This window comes from Camellia sinensis, chromosome 11 (genome assembly GCF_055761805.1).
Source record: "Camellia sinensis isolate YWXY chromosome 11, ASM5576180v1, whole genome shotgun sequence".
Lineage (NCBI taxonomy): Eukaryota > Viridiplantae > Streptophyta > Magnoliopsida > Ericales > Theaceae > Camellia > Camellia sinensis.
In genome coordinates this window covers 41,797,193-41,820,860 of record NC_138971.1, presented here as the reverse complement: position 1 = coordinate 41,820,860, position 23,668 = coordinate 41,797,193, and the positions used below count along the sequence as shown (strand labels likewise).

Here is a 23,668-nt window from a genome sequence, read left to right as displayed (position 1 = left end):
CGTGCCACAAAGCGTCGGGGATCATCCACCAGAGTATTCAAGGATAAGGTGGAAATAGTACGTGACCAACGTGTAATCAACGGCTGGCAAGACTTCGCTTTCTCAAATGTCCGAGACCCATCAGTATCGAGCACGGGGAGGCCATCTTTATCCACTATCTCCCGAAGAACTTCCGCCTCAAATACAGTCGGAGCAGGGGCAAATTTTGGGAACCTCTCGAAGAAGAAACATAGCAGGAACTGGCTGTGAATAAAGGAGACAGGCTCATATCGACCCACGGAGCGAACCATATCTCGATGTAGCAGATCCAGCCGATAATAGAGATTCCCAAGAAATAGGGGAGCCAAAGGGATCCGATCTCCTCTGAAGAGCCTGACTGCCAAGGGGAAGACGAAAGGATTGAGGGAATCCGGAGGTGTGCTCGGAAGAATGAAGAATGAAAGGAAGCAAGCCAGAAATCCCAAGAAATAGAGCCTGGAGCCATACATCGGACCGGCTTCATACTCCCGAGAGTCAGGATCAGCATCTCTGGCCAAGGGCTGAAGATCCTTGAAGAAGTGACGGATCCATGCAGTATAGGAGGCACGGTCCGTCCTTACTCGACTAGTCCTCCTCGCTGAACCATCAAAAACAGAACTCCACCGACCACAAGTTTGAAGATTTAGCTTCAGAGATTGGATCAAAGAATCATCTTCGGGGGGTGTCTGCTCAGGGTCGAAGGCATCAGGGCCGGTCACTTCCAAACGCAGCAACATGAACACATCCTCAAGGGTGGGCCCCATCTCGTGCTGGCCAAGTATAAAGGTGTGTGTCTCGGTGCTCCATCGAAGAGCCATGGCTTCCAGGCTAGCATTGTTGCGACGGATGGATAGAGATCTAGATATTTTCACCGGGATCAATAGCCGGGCCTCCTGAAGTCGTTGACAGAGGCTCCTGTCCGAGAGGACATCATCGACCCACTCTTGCCAACCGAAAGGATGGTTTGAGAAGGCCTTGAACTGAGGATAACAGTATGGAAAGTCCCCCTGCTCAATTCGAAAGCGTAGCACCGAGGAAGGAGAAATGAGGGCCTCATGTCCAGAGTCAGTGTCCTCAGTGAGACATAATGGAGCCGCCTTCGGAGATAGAAGAGAAGTGGTGGAGGTAGCCGCCCGCCAGAAGGGGTCCTTCCGACCAAAATAAGGAGATTTCCTCCACTCAGATACCGGAGGTACATCCCTCTCTTTCATGAGAGCCGGTTCCGATGACCCCGGGACAACGGGTTTCTTTCGAGAAGACATATGGCTGAAATAACCTGTATAAATATTAAAGAGTTGACCGTATTAAAATTCAGAATATTGTTACATGCAACATGATGGGTTTATCAACAAATTCAACTTCGGACGTCATCAACAATTCATTTTCTTGGATATTCTTCAAGCTCAACAAATTTTAATACCAATGGGTGCATCATCAACATATAGATTTTCGTCTTCTATCATCAATAAGAGGTGCAATGTCATAGGTCGCTTCATGATGAAGTTCAATTGGGTCAATTTCGTAAAGTCACTATGTTCTATATTAAAGGTCCAATTTATACGGGGTTCAAAATTTGGACAGAGTGAAGTTCAATAGCAAATTTCAGGCCCAAGATCCGAAGTATTTTACATTTCTCATCAGTAGCAAGATTCAATGGATTGTCATGTGAATTACAAGAGTGTTCCTCCCAAGTCAATATTATTTGCTCAATTCAAGTGGTAAATATTCTATTACGAGGGCAAAATTCAGCAGCAATGGTTCAAGTTATGCAATAGTCCAGAATTTCTTTGGCAAATTTCAAGTCAGAAAAATCGTTTAAATAAATCCCATAGCCTATTTCAAAAATTGCAAAATCCAAACAAATTCAGGCCTCACATTGGAATTTCAAATCATCAATATTAAGGCTTAGTATATCAAAGTCTTTGAGCTAAAAAAAATGGGAATTAGAAATTCTGAAAAGCTTACTCTACAAAAAAAGTTTACACCAAGATTAAAATATATATTTATATATATATATATATATACTTACCCACAGATTTGACGGAGTAGATTTAAGCCAACAATGACAAAGAAGAAGCTGAGAAATAGTGCCAACCGAGAAATGGTGCAAACCGGAGCCGGAGCAAGCCGCAGCTAGAGGCAGTGGCAAGGCCGCAAGTGTGAGACGCACAAGCACGGATCGTAGATATGAAACAAGCACACTCAAGGCCGACGACGAGCTGTGCAGTGCTAGGCAAGACCATACACGTCGCGTTGAGTGGGCGGACGTGTGTGGTCAATGTCGGACAATCCGAAGCCGGAGGCAGCAGTGTTGTCGCAGAGGAGTTGACAACCACACGGGTCCCGTTGAATGGGCAACGGTGTGGTCGTCTCTGGGCAGTCGGGATCGATGGCGAAGTTGCAGCAGAGAGGCCAACAGTGGTCGAGCTCGGCAGCCTAAGGCCAGAAGCGGCAGTGACGTCGTTGAGGAGTTGGTGACCACACACGACGCGTTGAACGGGCGACGTGTGTGGTGGGTACCGGAACAACAGTCAAGGTTGGCGGAGAGGTCGCAACGGAGAGACCGACAGTGGGTTGGCGATGAAGCTGCAGCGGAGGCGATGAACAACGTACAACCAGAAAATTTTCGATAGTGAAGTAAGGAAGACGAAGCTTGGGTTGATCTTAGTTTGCAGAGGAAGTGTGCCGAAATGGGTCCTTGGAGTTTGATCTCCTGCAAATAAATTAAAAAAAAAAATTCGTTACTGAGGTAAGGAAGATGAAGCACAGAAAAGAAAATAAATAAATAAAAGAGATGCCGTGGATGCAAGTAACTGGGGTCGGCCTCTGTTATTACAGAAACAGAGCTTTCTTGAAGATGAAGAAGCTGGGTCTCTCTTTTTAGAGAGAGGAAGGGTGCTGCGGAATAGGTCTTGCCTAAAAGAGAATTAGGGTTTTTGTCCATATCTCCAAAAAGGAAAAAATATAATATAAAAAGAAAAAGATAAAGTTTGTTTCTGGTGATAAGGCTATGTATATATAAAATATGTGATTTTGAAACTTTACAGGTTGTTGAACGAAAGTAATAAAATAAAATGTGTGTAGCCGTTAAAAAAAAAAAAAAAAAAAAAAAAAAAAAAGTACAAAAAAATAAAATTTTTGCTTGTCAATTTTTTCTGTAAATTGAAGTGCGTCATCAGCTTTATCCATAGGCTCTGTCGTGACAAAACGTTTTTTTTTTGGGGAACGTGATGCGAAACAGGGTCGAAGAAATGACAGTATGCATGTCTGAGAAATTTAAAATTTCTCATACACGCAAGGGGCAAATGTAAGAGGGGCTAATTTGAGCCCACTAAATTATTTAGGCCCAATAGCCCAAGATTAGTGGGCCCGAATTTATCGCAAGTCCAAGAATCGATGGGCCCAGATTTATCGCCATCAAACGGATTGAATCGCTGTAAGCCTCGAAAGGGTTCGGGTCCACGAACATAGAGACTTACTCGGGCCCGGACTCGAAAAGGTATTAAGCAAGCCTAGAGATCCGAGGCACTCGGACTCGAAAGGATTCGGACCCACGAATCTAGAGATCCGAAGTACTTGGCTTCGAACGGATTCAGACGCAATCTAGAAGTCGCTCCGTTAATGAGTCCCAGAATACTTGCGGGCTCGGAGCTTTCCGGGATCTACGCACCAGAACCATGGGCGTAATGGAGTTCGAACAAAGGACCCGATCCCGAGGACGGTGAGTGGAGACAAATTCACTCTTCGGTTAAACTAGCCTATACCCGGGTCGAGGTGGCACGACCCCGGGGGGTCCATGAGACTCGGCAATATTTTTGCGGCAGGACGTCCTCTGGGACTACCCCTGACCCTTTGGGATGATTGGGGATCATTAGTTAGGTGTGGCTAAGAAGAAGGGTTCGCCGAGGGATTGATCTCCTCTTCGGGGTTTTCTCATCCTCGGAGAAGTCACCTCCTCGGAGAGGTCACCTCCTCGGAGAAGTCACTTCCTCGGAGAGGTCACCTCCTCGGAGAAGTCACCTCCTCGGAGAGGTCACCCCCTCGGACAAGGTGGTTAGAGAAAATATCCCCCATGTGCCTTGCACATGGGCTCCATCCTACATCATGAGGTGCCTATAAATAGCACCCACCCATAGCTTTACAAGGGATGGATTTTGGAGATTTTTAACTCTTGGGAAAGAACTAATTTCCCTTCTCCATTATCAACCTTGAGAGTGAAAGTGGGAGATCAATGGGAGAGCCTTGCCATTATTCTATTCTCTAGCCATTTTGCCTTCTTCTTCACCCAATCTCTTATCTCCATCATCTCCTTTGTTGTTGTGTTCCTAAGTTGAGATTATTGAAGAATCTAAGCCTCTCATCATATTCTAGAGAATTTGAAGTTGTTCTTCAAGGATCTTTGAAGATCTTCGAATTTTCCAACTCCTTTCTTGAACCCTCTCCTACAGTAGGGTTTATTTCTAACTTATTTCAGCTTTTAGTTTAATTTAAGCTATTTGATGTGTTTGGTTCAGCTTAACAATACATCTTATAACTTTTTGTAAGTAAAAAATCAACTTATTCTTTGAGTGAGGGAAGAGAAACTTAATTTATAAGTAAAAAATCAACTTATGTTCACAGTTATAAATACATAAACTGTTAGGGTATAAGTTATAATCATTTTCTAACAGCTCTACCAAACGGGCCAAAGTCGAGTTTGACCATTCTCGTAAATCAGCTTCCACCTAACATCATGAGTGAGAAGGCGATGAAGTAAAATAGTAGTAGTTAATTTGTTAGCATGTGAAACTATTCCTGGGTAGAGTGGGAAATGATTAATTGTGAAAGGCTTTGATAGAAACTCTCTCCAATCATCATCTTCATTATTTTTATACACACGTGGCGGGTGGTGATTGAAGGAGAAGGGAAAAAAAAAAATTGCCTAATCATGTTGAGAGGGGGTCAAAGGGGGTAAGAGGAAAAGGGGGTTTGAAATATTTTTCAATTGTGAAACACTAGCACTTTTATTTTCAAATTGTGGAGCAGTAAATTGTTATAATTGCACCCATTTTGAGTAGGGATTGTTTGAGGTGTCCTAAATAAGTACACTTTTTGTCTTTTTGAATTAAAAAATTGAGAAAAAAAGATGGATGTTTGGGTCAATTTTTTGTCTTTTTACGAAAAAATTTGTAATAAAAAATTGTATAAATAAAGTGTATAGTGGAAGAAAGTTGAGTGGTTGTACGGCTGGCCTGCTACCCCAGCATGTCTTACACAGAAAATAATTGCCTCATTTGGGGCAAAGTATTTGGACAGTGATGGTCAGTCCGTGGGGCCACCACGGGTCCCATTTTAATAATCTGAACCGTTTAATATGTACAACTCGTCGAATATTATATGCTTGTAAAAAATCACGTTGATCGAATATTGATAGCTATATGATCGTATTAGTTTTTTTCAACAGTTATCTATCACACCATCCGTATTGTTTATACAAAACTGGTTTGATCATATAGTTAACGATATCCGATCAACGTGATTTTTATAGGCATATATTACTCGACGAGTTGTACATATTGAACGGTTTGGATTATCAAAAATGAACCCTTAGTGAGCCCCCAAGGGCCCAACATTACCATCAAACTTTGTGACTTTACATATATAATTTTTTTTTTTTTGCCCAAAAAGTGTATAAATGGCTTTCTTGCTTCACAAGTACGGCTAACAGAAAAAGTGAAACTTTTGTATTATAAAAATATAGAAAATATTTTTTTAATATTTTTTATTTGTGAATAGTAATGACTTTTTTGCTTTTTGTGTAACTTTTTGACTTTTTAGATTATTTTGGACTTGCCAAACCTGCCCTAAGTTGCCAATGTATTTCAAGTGGGAATAAGTCCAAATTAAAATTAACTGAATGATAGTTCAAGAAAAACTTGGGTTTAGATTTTGATAATTTAATTTGTTTATTTTGGTGTTTATAAGGATGGAAAGATTAATTTTCATAAGTATTAATCTAACAATTAATAATTGATTTTTATCAACAAAATAAAAAATAAAATTATATAGGGCATCCAAGAGGTTCCCAAGTGAGAATTGAAAAAGTAATATCGGAGTGAAAACTTCTTTTGCATGGCCTTTTTTAATTTTGAAGCATTTGACTGGACTAAAAATGGTGTTAATTAATTTACTAACTCAAACTGGCTTTGATTTTGAAGCTTTAATTTAAGCTTTGAACCAATAAGCATTAGTACTAGTTTGATTTATCAGAAGTCATGCACCTTACTAAAAAAAATATGGGGGCACTTACCAATAAATCTCATACATAAAGTTCAAAATCTATCTAATTCCAAAATAAAATATTTTCACTAATTAGTCCTACATATTTTTAATTATTATAAAAAACTCTTTCTTTTTTTTTAATAACTTAAAAAATGCTGCTACATCTAATGATTTCCGTCAGACTCACCGAAGATTCGCCGGAATATTCAACATCACCGGAAAGTCGCCGAAGCATCATCGGAAGTGAGCCGGAGTGTTTTGAGCATCGCCGGAAGTTTGTTGGAGTGTTCTGAACGTCATTAAAAAATGTCAATAACATCATCAGAGACTCACCGGAATATTCAGAATATTGTCGGGAAAAAAAAAATAAATGGAGAAATTATAGTTAAAAAGCATAACATCAACAAACAACAATAGGAAAAAAGTATATATTATTTTTCAATTTTTGTGGAGTTTAAGCAAATAATCTGTAATATTGATCAAAATGAAGAGTAAGTTTTGAAACTGTAAAATGTTACAGTTTCAAAACATTATTCTATTAAGCTGAAAAACATGTTATGAAACTACAAAATTTTACAATTCTAAATAACGTTATGAAATTGTAAAATTTTACAGTTTTAAATTATAATTCATTTTAACACCAAAAAAGCTGAAACTGTAAAATTTTACAGTTTTCACCGCATGTTACTAAATTTAAAAACAACTTATTCAGAACTTGAAAATTTTCTCCATTAAAACAGAAAAATAGACGTGTGTAATAGAGAAAAGGTAGAAAATTTGTGAAATCAAAAGAAATAATAGATATAGAAAGAATATTGTACTCCGATAATTATTTTTGGTTTAGATCTAGTCAGATCTCATGTAGATCTACTCAGATCTGATGTAGATCTGAGTAGATCTACTCATCTTCTTCACCGTCGGTGAGGATGAAGTCACGAGTTGATGTCGATGGTTGGTGGTTGTCGGTAAATCCCAATTAATGGTGATCGTAGGTCACCGGTGTCTATATATTAGAAAGAGAAAGAGAAAGAGAAAGAGAATAAAGAAAGTATGATCACCGGTCGTCGGACATGACAAAGAGAAGGAGAGGAAAACGCAGAAAAAAAGAAAGAGAGGAAGACGTAAAAAATGAGACAAAAAGCAGAGAGAGAGGAAAATGTGTAAGACTTTTGAGTCTACTTAAAAAGTTGTTGAGTTAAATAGTATGCACATAATTCAAACAGGACCTATGACTAATTTTTTTTTTTAAAAAAATTAATAGTTCAGATCTTCTACCTATGTATATGTGCATATTGTGGGCCAATTGGGATTTTGAGTTTGGGGCATTAGAAAGCCAAGCCGACTTATGGGATGGTCTAGAATTTGTATCATTTTGGGCCAGAAATGTAGACCTTAAAATTTTCGAACACATCAGTTGGAACGCGTGGGGACAAAAAGCAAAGAGTGCGTACTACACGGCACGTGTGGTTGCGAACGACGTCGTTGTCATGGTTTAATCCATGGGCAAATTACATATACACCCCTCGAGGTTTGGCTAAATTACAGATACCCCTGAGGTTTGAGAAATTACGAATTCCCCCCTGAATGCTATATTTGCATAAGAAATTAGGGGGTAATTTGTTATGAAATATAAACCTCAGGGGGTAAATTGTTATGAAAATACAAACCTCAGGGGGCGGGATGTAATTTCTGAAACCTCAGGGGTATCTGTAATTTAACCAAACCTCGAGGGGTGTATATGTAATTTGCCCTTTATCCATCTAGTCTAGTACTGGACCTTTGCGCTTACAGACGGAGCAGAGTAGTTGGAGAAGAAAGGGACAGTTAAACAGTAGTAGTAAGTTGTTCAAAAGATTGAGATCTTTACAAAGAACCCACTTCGACAAAAGCTGACTTAGATTTCGATTTCGATTTCACTTCAAATTTCGTTTTTCACTTTGCTTGAGAGACTTTATTCGCTCTGTAAACATTCTTCAGAGTCTCTACTTATTTGCCCCCAATCGTTTGCTCTTCAATGTGGCGAGTTCTGGAATTGCCCCAGCCCCAAAGGTATGGGTTTTGTTCATATATTTTGTTTTTGTTTTGAGTGTTTGAAATCGTAGTGTTTTTTATGCTTTCGTTGTTGCTGAGGAATTACCTCTTTTTTTTTTTTGTTACCACTTTTGAAAAGCAAAACCTTTTTCTTTTTGAAATTTTTTGCTCCATAAAGCTCAGAGAGAGAGAGAGAGAGATAGAGGATTTTGAAATGCCACCCAAACTGTAAATAAGATCCAAGCCCCCAAAGAGGAAATTGATAAATGTTAGCGATATTTTAATATTATAATGTGTTTTTGTCTTCCTCTTAGTCTTCCTAATCTCTATGACTTCCAAGCTAAGTCTCTCTAGTCTTTGCCAAGTCTCCCATGCTTATCTTTTCAACTCTTCTTCAAGTCTCCTATACATTCCTTGCTTATTAAGCTTTCTTGGTCTTGGTCTTCTTGGTCTTGGTCCAAGTCTTGGTCTCTAACTTATTTATCCGTGAGCCTTGCCTATTAAGTTTTGTTTCCTATATATATATATTAACTTGTGTCATATTTTTATATACATATAAGAGAGAAGGAGTTTTGGTTACTTTGGTTATGTCTTGAGTGAGATTATTAGGTAAATAAAAAGGGTGTGTGATAAAGCTTTGGGTTCAACCAATTGTGCAGTATTGGTGAACCATACGACTTAGTCGGGCTGCTGTATCCTGGGGGGACAAGTCAAGGTTTTTTCTGCTGCATCGGTGTGAGGCTTTGCCTAACCGCAGAGGGTTTGAATCTCCTTAAAGAGAGCGATTTTCCCGCGCCTCAGCCCTGATAATAAGTTATTGTAATTTTATTATTTGTATTTTCTGGTGTGTTATTTGTAATTATCACCAACAATTTTAAGGAGATTCAATTAGCAAAAGTTCATGGAGCCAGTACTGGAAAAACCTAACGAGAATACCGGCGATCTCAACAAGCCCTTCCGGTTCAAGGGAGCTCATTTCAAGAGATGGAAAGGAAATGTGCTTTTCTACCTTAGTCTCCTCAAGGTGGCTTATATCTTGACCGAGAAAAATCCAAACAAAGTCCCCACTGAAGAGATGACCGACGAGGAGTATGCTGCTCATCTTGAAAACACCGAGAAATACAACACAGATGAGTATAAATGTCGATATTATCTTTTGAATTGTCTTTCAGATCAATTTTATGATTATTATGATACTACTTATACCACTGCCAAGAAAATTTGGAAAGCCTTGCAGAACAAATATGACACTGAAGAGGTAGGCGCTAAAAAATATGCTGCAAGTCATTTTTTCCCCTATCAGATGATAGATGGAAAATCAGTGGTGGAGCAAGTTCAAGATTTTCAGATGTTAGTAGCTGAAGTTAGATCTGAAGGCATCAAAATTGGAGACAATCTTGTTGTAGCAGGTATTGTTGACAAACTTCCATCATCTTGGAGGGAGTTCCAGAAGTCAATGCGTCACAAGCAAAAAGAGACGTCCTTGGAGACTCTAATCATACGGATTCGGGTGGAGGAGGAAGCACGAGGACAAGATGCGCTTATGACACAAGAGCATTCCACTGCAAAGGTAAATTTAACTTCTGGAAATACTTTACCTAAAGGTCGATTTTATAAAAATAGTCATTTGAAGCCAATTAAGAAAATCTGGAAAAATACTGGGAGGCCACAAAATAAAAATTACCTGAGGCAAAAGAAATGGAACCAAGAACCCTCTTCACCAGATTTGACAAATGTGACATATTTTGTGTGTGGCAAAAGTGGGCATATTGCTCGAACTTGCAAATTTCGGAAACAACAGCCTCGACCACAGGCTAATGTCACCGAGGAACCATTTGTGGCTATGATCACAGATATTTTTATGGTTCAATCTGTAGAAGAGTGGTGGGCAGACTCTGGTGCCAATAGGCATGTCTGCTATGATAAAGATTGGTTCAAAGATTTCACTCCTTTTAATGAGGAGAGGACTGTTATGCTTGGTGACTCAAGTTTAACCAAGGTGCTCGGGTGTGGGGATGTTGAGCTGAATTTTACCTCTGAATGCGTGCTTGTTTTAAAAGATGTGTTGTACACATCATCCATGAGGAAAAATTTGATGTCGAGTTATTTGCTCAACAAACCTGGTTTCAATCACTATCGAATCTGACCAATATGTAATCACTAAAAAAGGCATATTTGTGTGAAAAGGGTATGCCTGTGATGGAATGTTTAAATTAAATATTGAGAATAAGAAAGCACATGTTTCTGTTTACATGTTGTCTTCTATAAATTTTTTGGCATGCTCGTCTATGTCATATTAATAGCCGATATGTGGGAGTCATGAGTAGTTTAGGATTAATTCCCAGACTAACAAATAAGTTTGAGAAATGTGAAGTTTGCAGTCAAGCAAAAATAACTAAAAGGCCTCATAAAAGTGTGGTGAGAAATACTGAATTGTTAGAATTAATTCACACTGATTTATGTGAATTTGAAGGAATTTTAACACGTGGGGGAAATAGATATTTTATCACTTTTATTGATGATTTTTCAAAATACACTTATGTATACTTGTTGAAAAATAAAAGTGATGCTTTTGAAAAATTTAAAGAATTCCTTCTTGAAGTTGAAAATCAATTCGGTAAAAAGATTAAAAGATATAGAAGTGATAGAGGCCAGGAGTATGAATCTTTTGGATTCAATTCGTTTGCTCAATCTTTAGGAATAATCCATGAAACTACTCCACCATATTCACCTGCATCTAATGGTGTAGCAGAAAGGAAAAATAGAACTCTAATGGATTTAACAAATGCTATGCTAATTGAAGCAAGTGCTCCTTCAAATTTGTGGGGAGAAACAATTTTAACTGCATGTTATGTTATGAATAGAGTGCCACATAAAAAAAACAAAAGTTACACCTTTTGAGTTGTGGAAAGGGCATAAGCCAAATTTGAGATATTTGAGGATTTGGGGTTGTCTAGCTTTTGTTAGACTTGTGGACCCTAAAAGACCTAAATTAGATGTGAAAGCTGCCACTTGTGCTTTTCTTGGATATGCAACAAATAGTACAGCCTATAGATTTTTTGATATTGAAAACAAAATAATTTTTGAATCAGGTGATGCAATTTTTTATGAAGAAAAATTTCCTTTTAAATCTAAAAATGGTGGGGGGTCAAAATTATCAAGAAAATATTTTATCTGAAACCGGTTCCTCTACTCCTCTTTTACAAAACCAAGATATTGTAGTTTTTGAACCAAGAAGGAGTAAAAGAGCCAGATTAGAAAAATATTTTGGCCCTGATTATCATGTTTTTGATGTGGAGGAAACTCCATTAACTTTACAAGAAGCTTTGGCATCTCCTGACTCTGTTTTTTGGAACGAGGCTATAAATGATGAGATGGAATCATTATTATCCAATAAAACTTGGGTATTAGTAGATTTACCATCAGATTGTAAAACTATTGGCTGTAAATGGGTTTTGAGAAAAAAATTTAAACCGGATGGAACTATTGATAAATATAAAGCAAGGCTTGTTGCAAAAGGTTTTAAACAACAAGTAGATCTTGACTTTTTTGATACATTTTCTCCGGTTACTAGAGTTACATCCATTAGATTATTAATTGCAGTGGCTGCAATTCATGATCTAAAAATTCATCAAATGGATGTTAAAACAGCCTTTTTAAATGGAGACCTGGGTGAAGAAATCTATATGGATCAACCTGAGGGTTTTGTAGAATTCGGTCAAGAAAGCAAAGTGTGCAAGCTAGTTAAATCCCTCTATGGCTTAAAACAGGTCCCTAAACAGTGGCATGAGAAATTTGATTCCTACATGATTGAGAATGGCTATAAAACGAATGAATGTGATAAATGCATTTACTATAAATCTGAAGAAAATTCACATGTCATTATTAGCCTCTATGTGGTTGATCTACTTATATTTGGCTCTTATTTGCATATCATCGTGGAAACTAAAAATATGCTTTGTAGCCATTTTGATATGAAAGATCTTGGTGAGGCTAATTATATTTTGGGAATGAAAATTACTAAAACCTGTGATGGTATATTTCTTGATCAGTCGCATTATGTTGAGAAAATTTTGAGAAAATATAATTTTTATAACTGCAAGCATGTTCTTACTCCTTTTGATCCTCATGTGCGTTTATTTCCTATTGAAAATGATGAGGATGTAATCAATCAAAAGGAATATGCTAGTATGATTGGTAGCTTGCGTTATGCGATTGACTGTACTAGACCTGACATTGCCTATGCAGTTGGAGTACTTAGCAGGTTTACTAGCAAGCCTGGCAGTGATCACTGGCTAGCCATTGAGCGTATTATGAAATATTTATCTGGTACCATAAAATATGGCTTGTTTTATAATAAGTATCCTGCAGTACTTGAAGGTTACAGTGATGCCGATTGGAATACCTTATCAGGTGATTCATTATCAACCACTGGTTACTTATTTACATTGGGAGGTGGTGCTATAAGTTGGAAATCGAAAAAACAAACCATTATTGCTAATTCAACAATGGAGGCTGAGCTTATTGCTTTAGCTATAGCTAGTGAAGAAGCAAATTGGTTAAGAGATTTGTTAAATGAAATCTCTTGTTGGGAAAAACCGATTCCACCTATATTGATTCATTGTGATAGCACCGCAGCAATTGGTCGAGTTAATAACCGTTATTATAATGGTAAATGCAGACCTATTAGAAGAAAACACAGTACTGTGAGATCTTATATGAATAATGGCATCATAAATGTGGATTATATTAAATCTGGTGATAATCTTGCAGATCCATTAACTAAGGCCTTAGCAAGAGATAGAGTCTGGAATACATCGAGGGGGATGGGGTTGAAGCCCATTGAATATAGCAGGAGCCATGTATGAGGATACTCAACCCAGGGACCAGAGATCCTGTAACTGGGTTCAATGAGAAAAACGATCATATGATGGCCGTGAGAAATGCACTAAATTACTTTTTACCCATCCCTATGATGTAAGTGCATTTATCCTGTAACGTTGCAGATGTTGAGTTATTAAAAACTCTTAATGAATTTCTGTAGCTCTTATTGAGTGGGGTGTCATAGTTACAGGAGCACCCTTGACAGAATTTACCTATGTGAGTGTGGTAGTGGGGCCGCTACCTATGAGATTTGGGCTAATTCTCAAACACACTCGTGAATCCTGGGATCGCACAAGGCCGTAACATGCTGGCATTTAAAGCTTTTGTGAACACCTGGAATATTATGTGTGTGCAATAATTATTTATTTCCCTTAAGCAGTCATAGTTCAATGCTGAACATACTATTGACTCTGGAATAGATATTATTGTTTCACTAATGGAGGTTCAATGCAGAGTACACCTACCATGATGCATAATATCCTTATTTGCCTAATAATCTCAGTTTTTTGTTACCTATTATATTAAAATAGGTGGGGGAATGTTAGCGGTATTTTAATATTATAATGTGTTTTTGTCTTCCTCTTAGTCTTCCTAATCTCCATGACTTCCAAGCTAAGTCTCTCTAGTCTTTGCCAAGTCTCCCATGCTTATCTTTTCAACTCTTCTTCAAGTCTCCTATTCATTCCTTGCTTATTAAGCTTTCTTGGTCTTGGTCTTCTTGGTCTTGGTCCAGGTCTTGGTCTCTAACTTATCTATCCGTGAGCCTTGCCTATTAAGTTTTGTTTCCTATATATATATATTAACTTGTGTCATATTTTTATATACATATAAGAGAGAAGGAGTTTTGGTTGCTTTGGTTATGTCTTGAGTGACATTATTAGGCAAATAAAAAGGGTGTGTGATAAAGCTTTGGATTCAACCAATTGTGCAGTATTGGTGAACCATATGACTTAGTCGGGCTGTTGTATCCTGGGGGGGACAAGTCAAGGTTTTTTCTGCTGCACCGGTGTGAGGCTTTGTCTAACCGCAGAGGGCTTGAATCTCCTTAAAGAGAGCGAGTTTCCCGCGCCTCAGCTCTGATAATAAGTTATTGTAATTTTATTATTTGTATTTTCTGGTGTGTTATTTGTAATTATCACCAACAATAACAATAGCATTAACTGCAAAATGAAATCTCAAAGTTGTAGTCTTGGCGATTACTCTTTGGAGTACTCTCAAATTCAGTAAAAAATAATGAATCTGGACCCTACATTGGTTGTTTGGAAAGTGGGTTTTTATGGAGGTTTTTTTTAGGCGTGGGATATTATTGGATAAATTTTTTTTTTATATTTGGGAAGATAGTTGGATTTTTTTTTGGTTGGATGTGATGTTTGTGAAAGTAATAGTGAAATAATTATGGGGTTGGATGTGGTATTTTGTTTGGATTTGTTTTTTTTAGTTTTGCAAAAACTTTGTCTTTTAGTGGAAAAAATAAAAAAAAAAACCAAAAAAAAATCTTGCCAAACACCGCTATTAATTTTTCGGAGTATTTTTTTGTGCATGAATTCTGTCTCGGTAGCATTGCTCTCTCAAATTCGTTACTTTTAGTCTAGTCCCGCCAATATTCTATGCATTTAGTTTCATTATTCTTTAAAAAGTACTTCAAATTGTGTATATACTAAGAAGCATGGACACGGACACGTGACACGACACGAGTACGACACGGACACGCCGACACGTTAATTTTCAAAAAATGCAGGACACGACACGATGAGGACACGCATGAAATATATAATTTTATATATTTTTATATGTTATATATATATGAATATATCATTCAAAGATAATAAAAAATGCAATATGACACTAATTCTTATAAATTTATATGGTTTTTATTTTATTATTGTATCTTAAATTATTTTGTTCAAACTTATAATTAGTTTTACGTATGTCTAATCGTTAGACACGTGTGTTTAAACGATTGACACGTGTGTCCTTCAAGTGTCCAAAGAGTGTCCAAGTCTTTAAACAATAGGACACGTTTTGAAGAGTGTCGGACACGTGTCCTGAGAGTGTCCAAAGAGTGTCGGTGTCCGACACGTACCCGACACGGATACGTCACCTTCCTAGAAGTGTCCGTGCTTCTTAGTGTATATATATAATGTGCATAAGCATAAGCATATTAATAGCTTATATACAATGCTAGCAATCTCCATTGCAAACATTCTCGCAGTTCACTTTCAATTCTGATTAGAGAAAGAAGATGATCACGGTACATGAAAACTACCCGGTTTGGCTATGTGCATGCTGGTGTGAATTTGCTAAAACTCAAGAAAGTTATTGAGTTTTGAGGAAGAAAGTCATTGGGAATGATGAAGTGGTCCGGTGGCTTGTTGATTTTAGGACTTGCTAGCATTTTGTTTCTGCGTTACTGCTTTATGGGTAAAAAACAGCCACAGAAGCAGTCATCATACGATTTCTTCAATAACCATCCACCTGATGATTATGATATTATTCGGGACAATGATGAAGTTGATTCATCTCAAACGACAACGAAAATTTTACAAATTAATGTGAAGAAAAAGCCTCACCTTATTGATATTAAAGGGCTTCGTGATCTTTACAGTCCGAAAAATATTTCTAGCAAAGAGTTTAAGGCATTTCTTGTATGGGCTCAAATGTGTTCGTTACTCTCTAGGTCAGATGCTCTGCCTGAAACGGCTCAAGGGATCAAAGAGGCTGCCATTGCATGGAAAGAATTACTGTCTGTGATTGAGAAGGAAAAAGCCTCCAAGTTTTATGAGACTGACAATAAAGAACATAAAGATTGTCCTTACTCTATTAGTGCATTCAATAAAACAATATTGAGCAGTGGAAGTGTTCTTCAGATTCCTTGTGGTCTAGTTGAGGATTCGTCAATTACGGTGATTGGCATACCTGATGGGCACCATGGTACATGCCAAATCAAACTTGTAGGCTCACAGTTTACAGAGGAAGCAACGACCCCAGTAATTTTGCATTACAATGTCAGCATGCCAAGGGATAACCTAACAGAAGAGCCAGTCATAGTTCAAAATACATGGACTAATGAACTAGGTTGGGGAAAGAGGAACGATGTCCTGATCATATGTCCTTTAATGCCCTGAAAGGTATTTTATTATACATTATTTTCTAAATTGCAATTTTTTTTTTTTTTGTTATTTGGGATTCTATCCATGCTGTGTGTTTTCCCCCTCAAATGCTAGCATGTTGTTAGCCTGACACATCCGTTGCTATAAGATCACATATTTTCTCATTTTGATGTGTGAATTTGGAGGTCTACACGACAGTGGCCAATGTACATGCCTCCCTATGGTATACATATTGAAAGTGCTTTATAGTATTTACTACTAACTCTAATAAAGGATCCTAAATCATGTGCACAGAAATCAGTTGGTGAACCATCTCTGTTTCATCTTTGAATTCATTGTTGGATGGAGAGCCATCTTATTTGTTTACAAACTGTACTAATTTTCGAATGAGTTCATATTCCTTATAAAATTCAGTTGACTCAGGAAGGGGGAAAACAAAACAAAAAAAAAAAAAAAAAACAAAAAACAAAAGCACTTCATTTTTAACTATGCTATTCCTCACAATCAGCCACCTAACATGCTTTTTGGCAGGAATTACAGTTGATGAAATGCAATGAACAAGTTGTCAGAAGCACTGTGGAACAGAATTTAAATGCAAGCCATCCTGATGGTGACAAGTTGACCAATGTTTCCAATGGAAGTGCTCATGTGAGTGCTAATTTCCCATTTGTTGAAGGTAATCCATTTACTGCAACATTGTGGGTTGGATTAGAGGGATTTCACATGACTCTGAATGGAAGGCATGAAACATCCTTCGCATATAGGAAGGTAAGGTATGAGTTTACCTACAATTCACCAGACAAAACACTGGATAATTTATTGGAATATGTAATCTTATAGGAGTGATTGTTTCCACCCTGGGGAATGCAGAAACTTGAACCGTGGTTGGTTAGTGGAGTCAAAGTGGCAGGTGGTTTAGATCTCATATCCGCATTAGCTAAAGGGTTACTGGTTTCTGAAGATTTGGATTTGATTGTTGATGTTGAGCACCTCAAAGCTCCGCCAATTTCCAAGAAAAGACTTGAAATGCTAATTGGGGTTTTCTCCACCGGAAATAATTTTGAGTGTCATATGGCATTGAGGAGGCCTTGGATGCAATATGAAGCTATACGCTCTGGCAATGTGGCTGTTCGATTTTTCATTGGTCTGGTAAGTGAGCATTGTCGTTGGGAGGAATGTGTTCAGTTGTACCAAGATAGTCTTCATTTTCTTTGATTTGCTTCAGACTTTGCTCAAACAAGAATCTAGTAAGTCTGTCTTTATGTTTCATACATGTATATACATATATATACATGGATATGTGTTAGAATTTACCATAAACCTACCACCACTACCACCTCACCTACTCCACTAAACCTAACCCACTACACCACTACCACCTCACCTACTCCACTAAACCTAACCCACTACACCACTACCACCTCCACTTCACCTACACCACTACCACCTCCACCTCACCTACTACACCTATATCTCCTATATAAGGAGCCTCTCACATTTGTACTAAATATCAAACAACATATCAATATATCAATCAATAATACAAGCATTTCTCTTTATACATTAAATTTCTACATGGTATCAGAGCTATAGGTTAAAGATTTTGGTGTTTTCGCCTTCCGGCGGGCGGCAACCTTGCCTTGACCGCCCGCCGGACCTCAACCAATTGAAACCTTCAACACATACCTTCACTCCGCTGCCACAAATTCCATAGCTGAACTCTTCTCTGCCTTACAATAGCTCAATCAACCTGCTGAGCTCTCTTCTCTGCCAATGAAGGAATCCCACCTTCTCTGTCAAACAAACTCCAACACTTTCGCCCCTTCAATATCAACCCCTCGCATACGTACACACATTTTCTACATCTCTCTCTATTTTCTCGACTCTTTCTCGAGAAAATCCTCTCTTTCCATCCCAGATTCGTTCTGTTATTGCATGGCAGTTAGGTTTCTGGCTCGTGAGGTGTCGGACCTTTGCCTTGGAAAGCCGGCGCTGAGTTCGATTCCGTTCTCCGCCACCGTCGCCGACGCATTATCGGCGCTCAAGAGGTCCGGCGAGAGCTACATCAGCGTATGGAACTGTGACCATTCTTCGGCTGCTGCGAGGAAGACTGATTGCCGATGCGTCGGCAAGGTTTGCATGGTTGATGCGATTTGTTTTCTATGCAGAGTGACGAACCTGTTGAGTCCTTCTTTGGCGCTTCAATCGCCGATCTCTGATCTCCTTCCCGAAGTGCCTGGTCCCGTCCGGCGTTTGGAATCGCATTCTAGCTTATTGGACCCTAGGCTTGAATGGAATGGCTCCCTCGAGTCAACCCAAAATCTAGCTATTGTTGCCAACCGGTGCTTGATCAGAAATGCAAAGTCGCGCACTTTGGAAGAGATGACGCTGACTTCACATGAGAGGTGGTGAGGCCCCTCAAATGGGATAAGCCCCAGGATTAAGTTTCTGCAAATTCAATTACTTTGCAGGGGATCAATTAATAATCTGCCTCATTTGTCCACTCTCTCATCTCTCTCTCCCTTGAGAAGAATAAAGAAGAAAAGAGCAAACAACACAGGGGGACATAGCACACACTTTCTCTCTCTCTTTTTTTTTAAAATATTTTCCAACCCACCGCCCCACATGGGCATATCTCTCTCCACCTTTCTTTATTTTATATATATATATATATATATTTTTATTATATTACTCCACCAGCGTTGTTCTCATTTTTTTTTTATTCTCTCAGTGCTTAGTCCACCAACTCACTTCCCTCTTTTCTTTATTTCTTTTAAACACTTTTCCACGAACAGTGAGCCAGCTTTTTCAAATAATTTTTCATTCCATTTTTTTTATTAAAACAACAAAAAAAAAAAAAAAAAAAAATTTACAGATTTGCACAACACTTTGTTTTATTTATATTAGGGATCAACCCCGATCACCATTTTACACCAAAAAAAAAAAAAAAAAAAATACAAACACACACACCCACACCCACAGTGGGATTTTTCTTCTCTACTCTGCTGCAGGTCTCTTCTTCTTGCCTCCGTCCTGCGCGGCCCTTGACGGTGCTGCCTCCGTGTTTTCTACGCCACCGAGCACGTTCACTCCCCCATACTCCTCCACTGCAGTATATGGAGGACCTCCAAATCGGAACATCACGGTGGCCTTCCGCTTCAGCTCCTTGTTTTCTGCCCTTAGCACGCTTATCTCTGCTCGCGCATCCTTATACATGCGTTGGAGCAGAGCCAGCTGGGAGTTTAAATGCTGCACCTCATTTGTCCTGCTCTGCAGCCGGTGCGACAAGTTTGTGACCGCCGTCATGCTTTCCACACATGCCTTCAAAGTATACTGATTGGCCTCCACATCCGACTGCCCTGCCATTCTTTGCTCCACCGACCGCATCGGAAAGTTCAACGGAGCAAACTCCGGGGCGCTTGGTTGAGGTTCCAGTGCCACCGCACCAGTTCTCTCTCTCGTTGACTCGTTGAGGTCGGGAAAGAGGGTGAGCAGCCCGCGGGAAGACGATGAAGCCATTTTCTAGGCAACAGAGTGTTATACAGAATCTCTCTCAGAAATCTCTCTCAGCACAAGGAACTCTCTTTCTCAGCAACACGAAGGATTTTTCAGAGGTTTCTCTCAGTTTTTCTCTGCCTCAGCCTCTGCCTTCGTCTTGGTTATATAGCCAAGGCAGCCACGCGCATCGCGCGCCTCTTGACGCCCGACAAACTGGCACGCCTTTTCATGGCACATCTTTTGATAAAGTGGGCACGCCTTTTGATGAATTGGGCACGCCTTTTGATGGCACGCCTTTTGACAAAATTGGGCACACCTTTTGAGGGTGCAACTATTTCATGGGTCCGACAAGACTCTGTAAACTGTCCCGACATTGATTCCGGTTAGTTTCTACAAGGGTCCAGCAAGACTCTGTAAACTGTCACAACAACTGTCACAACATTGTCTGCTACAACGGTCCGACATGACCCCATAAACTGTCTTCTACATCGGTCTGACACCGCCATCCAGTGTCCTCTACACCGTTATGACACCACCATACAGTGTCCTCTACAACGTTATGACACCACCATTCAGTGTCTTCACCAATGGTCTGACACGACCATACAGTGTCTCCTATCCTCTTTTATTTTTATGTATTTGCTTGTTTTGTTCCTCTCTTCAAACTCAAGTTGGTTAATTTCTATCCTCCTTGAGTTTGCGGGGGGCTGTTAGAATTTACCATAAACCTACCACCACTACCACCTCACCTACTCCACTAAACCTAACCCACTACACCACTACCACCTCACCTACTCCACTAAACCTAACCCACTACACCACTACCACCTCCACTTCACCTACACCACTACCACCTCCACCTCACCTACTACACCTATATCTCCTATATAAGGAGCCTCTCACATTTGTACTAAATATCAAACAACATATCAATATATCAATCAATAATACAAGCATTTCTCTTTATACATTAAATTTCTACAATATGTATATGTATATATATTATTAGTTTGAGAGATTACATGTAATTACTACTGTAGTTTGCATCATGGACTGTGATTCCCTGCACTCAGGAGTAGAGTTGAGTTGCTAATTTGAGATTAATTTTTGTTTTTTTGCAACCTGCGGCACAAGAACAAGCAGGTCAATTTCCAGCTGTGGAAAGAAGCTGAAGCATATGGAGATATCCAACTGATGCCATTTGTTGATTACTACAGTCTGCTCACTTTAAAGACAGTCGCAATTTGCATTCTAGGGGTATGTAGATGATTGTTTTGTGAACAGAAAGAGCTTGCTGCTGTAGTTTAATTATTTGATTATTTGATACAAGCATAATTGTGGTCAGTCTCACCAAAGTATTACTACATTGATATTCTTATTAATCTTTACAGTTCTCAATCTTTAGCATTGCATATAAACATAGTTTTGGATTTGGTAGCACCATAAAACAGGGGACTTTTTAGAGGAGGGGACAGAAAACTTAACTCGTTTGCCTCTTTATCTATTCTTTTAAAAAATGTGTAGCTAGTCAAAACATGGTTTATTCATGGAACCAAAACGTGGTCTATTCTTTGGCCATTTTTTGTTTTTGTTGTTGTTGTTCTTCTTCTTATATATATATATATATATTTCCAATGAATCTTCAGTTTTTCTCACAACTCTTTTATTTGAGGCTCACCTATTAATAATTTATCCTTTAAATTTGCAGACCCAAATTCTCCCTGCCAAATATATAATGAAAACAGATGATGATGCTTTTGTTAGGGTAGATGAAGTTCTTTCTAGTCTGAAAGGGAAAAAGGTTTCTAATGGCCTCTTGTACGGTCTCTATAAGGCACGGACACCTCTTTGAGGGCTCTGTATCAGTGTTGGACGCGGACACGCGTCGGACACGCAGTGGACACGTGTCCGACACGCAACAGAGAGTGTACCAATTTTTTATTTTTTATTTTTTTTGCAACGGGACACTTTCGGGACACGTTGAGGGTCAATTTTATCATTTATGAAACTTCTGTGGGTCGATTTGTAAAAAAATAAAAATAGAATCTGCCCTAAATCGAACAGAAGAGAACTGAAGAGAAGAGAAAGAGAGAAGACCTGGTCGCTTGTCGTCGCCCATCGCTCGTCATTGCTTGTCGCTTGTCGACATACACCTTCGGTGCTCTTCTTTCATGACCTTTGCTGCTCCTTTCATTCTTCTTCTTCTTCATTCTTTGATCTTCTTCTTCTTCTTCTCCGATCGTCTCTCTATCTCAATTGCTCTCTCTCTCTCTCTCTATTGCAGTCACTCTCTGTCTCTCCTCTCCTTTGATTTCAACTTTGATTTTATTTTTTCTTTTCTTTTATTTTTTCTTTTATATGGTCACTGGTCAGTCACTTTCTCTCTCTTCTAATTTTTTTTTTCTAATTTCATTTAATATTTTCTTTTTTCCTATGTGCATGTATTATTTAAGTATATAATTTTTTTTTGTTAACTACTTTTGGTAATTTTAATAATATGTGTTTATTATTTGTATTTTTTATTGCCTTCTAATTTTTTTTATAATTTTATGACATATAATAAATAAAATTAATTATATATATTGAACGTGTCAGTAGCATGTCGTGTTTCTCATTTTTTGAAAATTTGCGTGTCTCTGTGTTCGTGTCGTGTCGCGTGTCCGCGTCTGTGCTTCATTATACGATCTTATATCCTTTGAATCATCTCCCCATAGGGACAAAGACAACAAATGGTATATCAGTGTTGAGGTATCAATCTAACTAGATTTCAGTTTTATGTAGGATGATATTAGCCTCATTATATTTTTTATTTAATTTGATAAGTGATCTCTTGGCAGGAATGGCCACATGAATCATACCCGCCATGGGCCCATGGACCAGGTTATATAATTTCCAAAGACATTGCAAAATTCATTGTCCAAGGCCACCAACAAAGAGACCTGCAAGAAGACAACTAAGCCCATTTTGACCTTGCGGATCACATATAGGCAATGAAGCTTTATTGACTCTGTCCCCCATGAAATAAAAACAATCGCCACTTAAGGTACATACAGTAACCCTCTTACGGTAACAATCTATGACAGCCCGATACGATAACAACCAGTCCATACCCAATATAGCATCAAAACTCGACATGTCAATCAACACAAATGCAAAAGGAAGTCGACGACCGGCAACTTCTATCTCACAATCTCGATACCCTTGTTCCAAAACAATCTCACCACCCATAGGTGATTCTACATTGAGTGGAGACACTAATTGAGCCAATTCTGATCCCAATGCTGATGCAAATGCAGACGAGATTAATGAATGTGATGCACTCGTATCAATTAACACATTGGCAATAGAATTACACAACAAGAAGTTACCTTGTACTGCCGAAGGGGCTTTATAGCGATCCCGGTTTTTTCTTCATTGATTGTTGTATCCCGGGCTCGGTTTCGTGGGTGTCTGTTGTTGTATATGTTTCATTTCCGTTCTTTAATTCCTTGTATTTGAGTTTTAGGACGCGTTGGGTAGGTTTGTAACAGGTTGGGTGTGTTTGAAACAAATGGTTGCTGCCCAGATTTTGGTGTCTTCGCTCGAGCGAGGCTTTTGTCGCTCGAGCGAGCTCTGTATTTTAGTTTCTTCGCTCGAGGCAGGGTTCTTTCGCTCGAGCGATAGTTGGGTGGTGTGTCTGTTGGCTCGAACGAGAAGTCTTGCACTCGAGCTTGCGTTTGCGTCTGCGTCTGGTTTTGGACCTGAAGGTTGCATTTCTTGGCTCAAGCGAGCGAGGTCTATGTTTTGGGTTTCTTCGCTCGAGCGTGCTTCTAGGTTGCAGACCTGAAGCTTCGAATTGTTGGCTCGAGCGAGGCTTTCTACGCTCG

At 38.9% G+C, this 23,668-nt stretch overlaps 1 protein-coding gene and 1 pseudogene across 2 annotated transcripts; both read left to right on the top strand.

Moving 5' to 3' along the window:
- The first annotated feature begins 8,047 nt into the window (after positions 1-8,047).
- On the top strand, positions 8,048-23,382 carry LOC114255828 (hydroxyproline O-galactosyltransferase GALT3-like; annotated as a pseudogene). Its single transcript, XR_014344555.1, has 9 exons — positions 8,048-8,328; positions 15,407-16,322; positions 16,490-16,527; positions 16,836-17,072; positions 17,175-17,453; positions 20,931-21,059; positions 21,511-21,626; positions 22,487-22,550; positions 22,640-23,382. The product of XR_014344555.1 is annotated as a hydroxyproline O-galactosyltransferase GALT3-like (transcript).
- LOC145801915 (uncharacterized) lies at positions 8,909-13,310 on the top strand. Its single transcript, XM_082893779.1, has 2 exons — positions 8,909-9,880; positions 13,084-13,310. Exons 1-2 carry the CDS (start codon positions 9,212-9,214, stop codon positions 13,090-13,092), a joined length of 678 nt encoding a protein of 225 aa, XP_082749905.1. The 5' UTR covers positions 8,909-9,211; the 3' UTR covers positions 13,093-13,310.
- Positions 23,383-23,668: the final 286 nt, after the last annotated feature.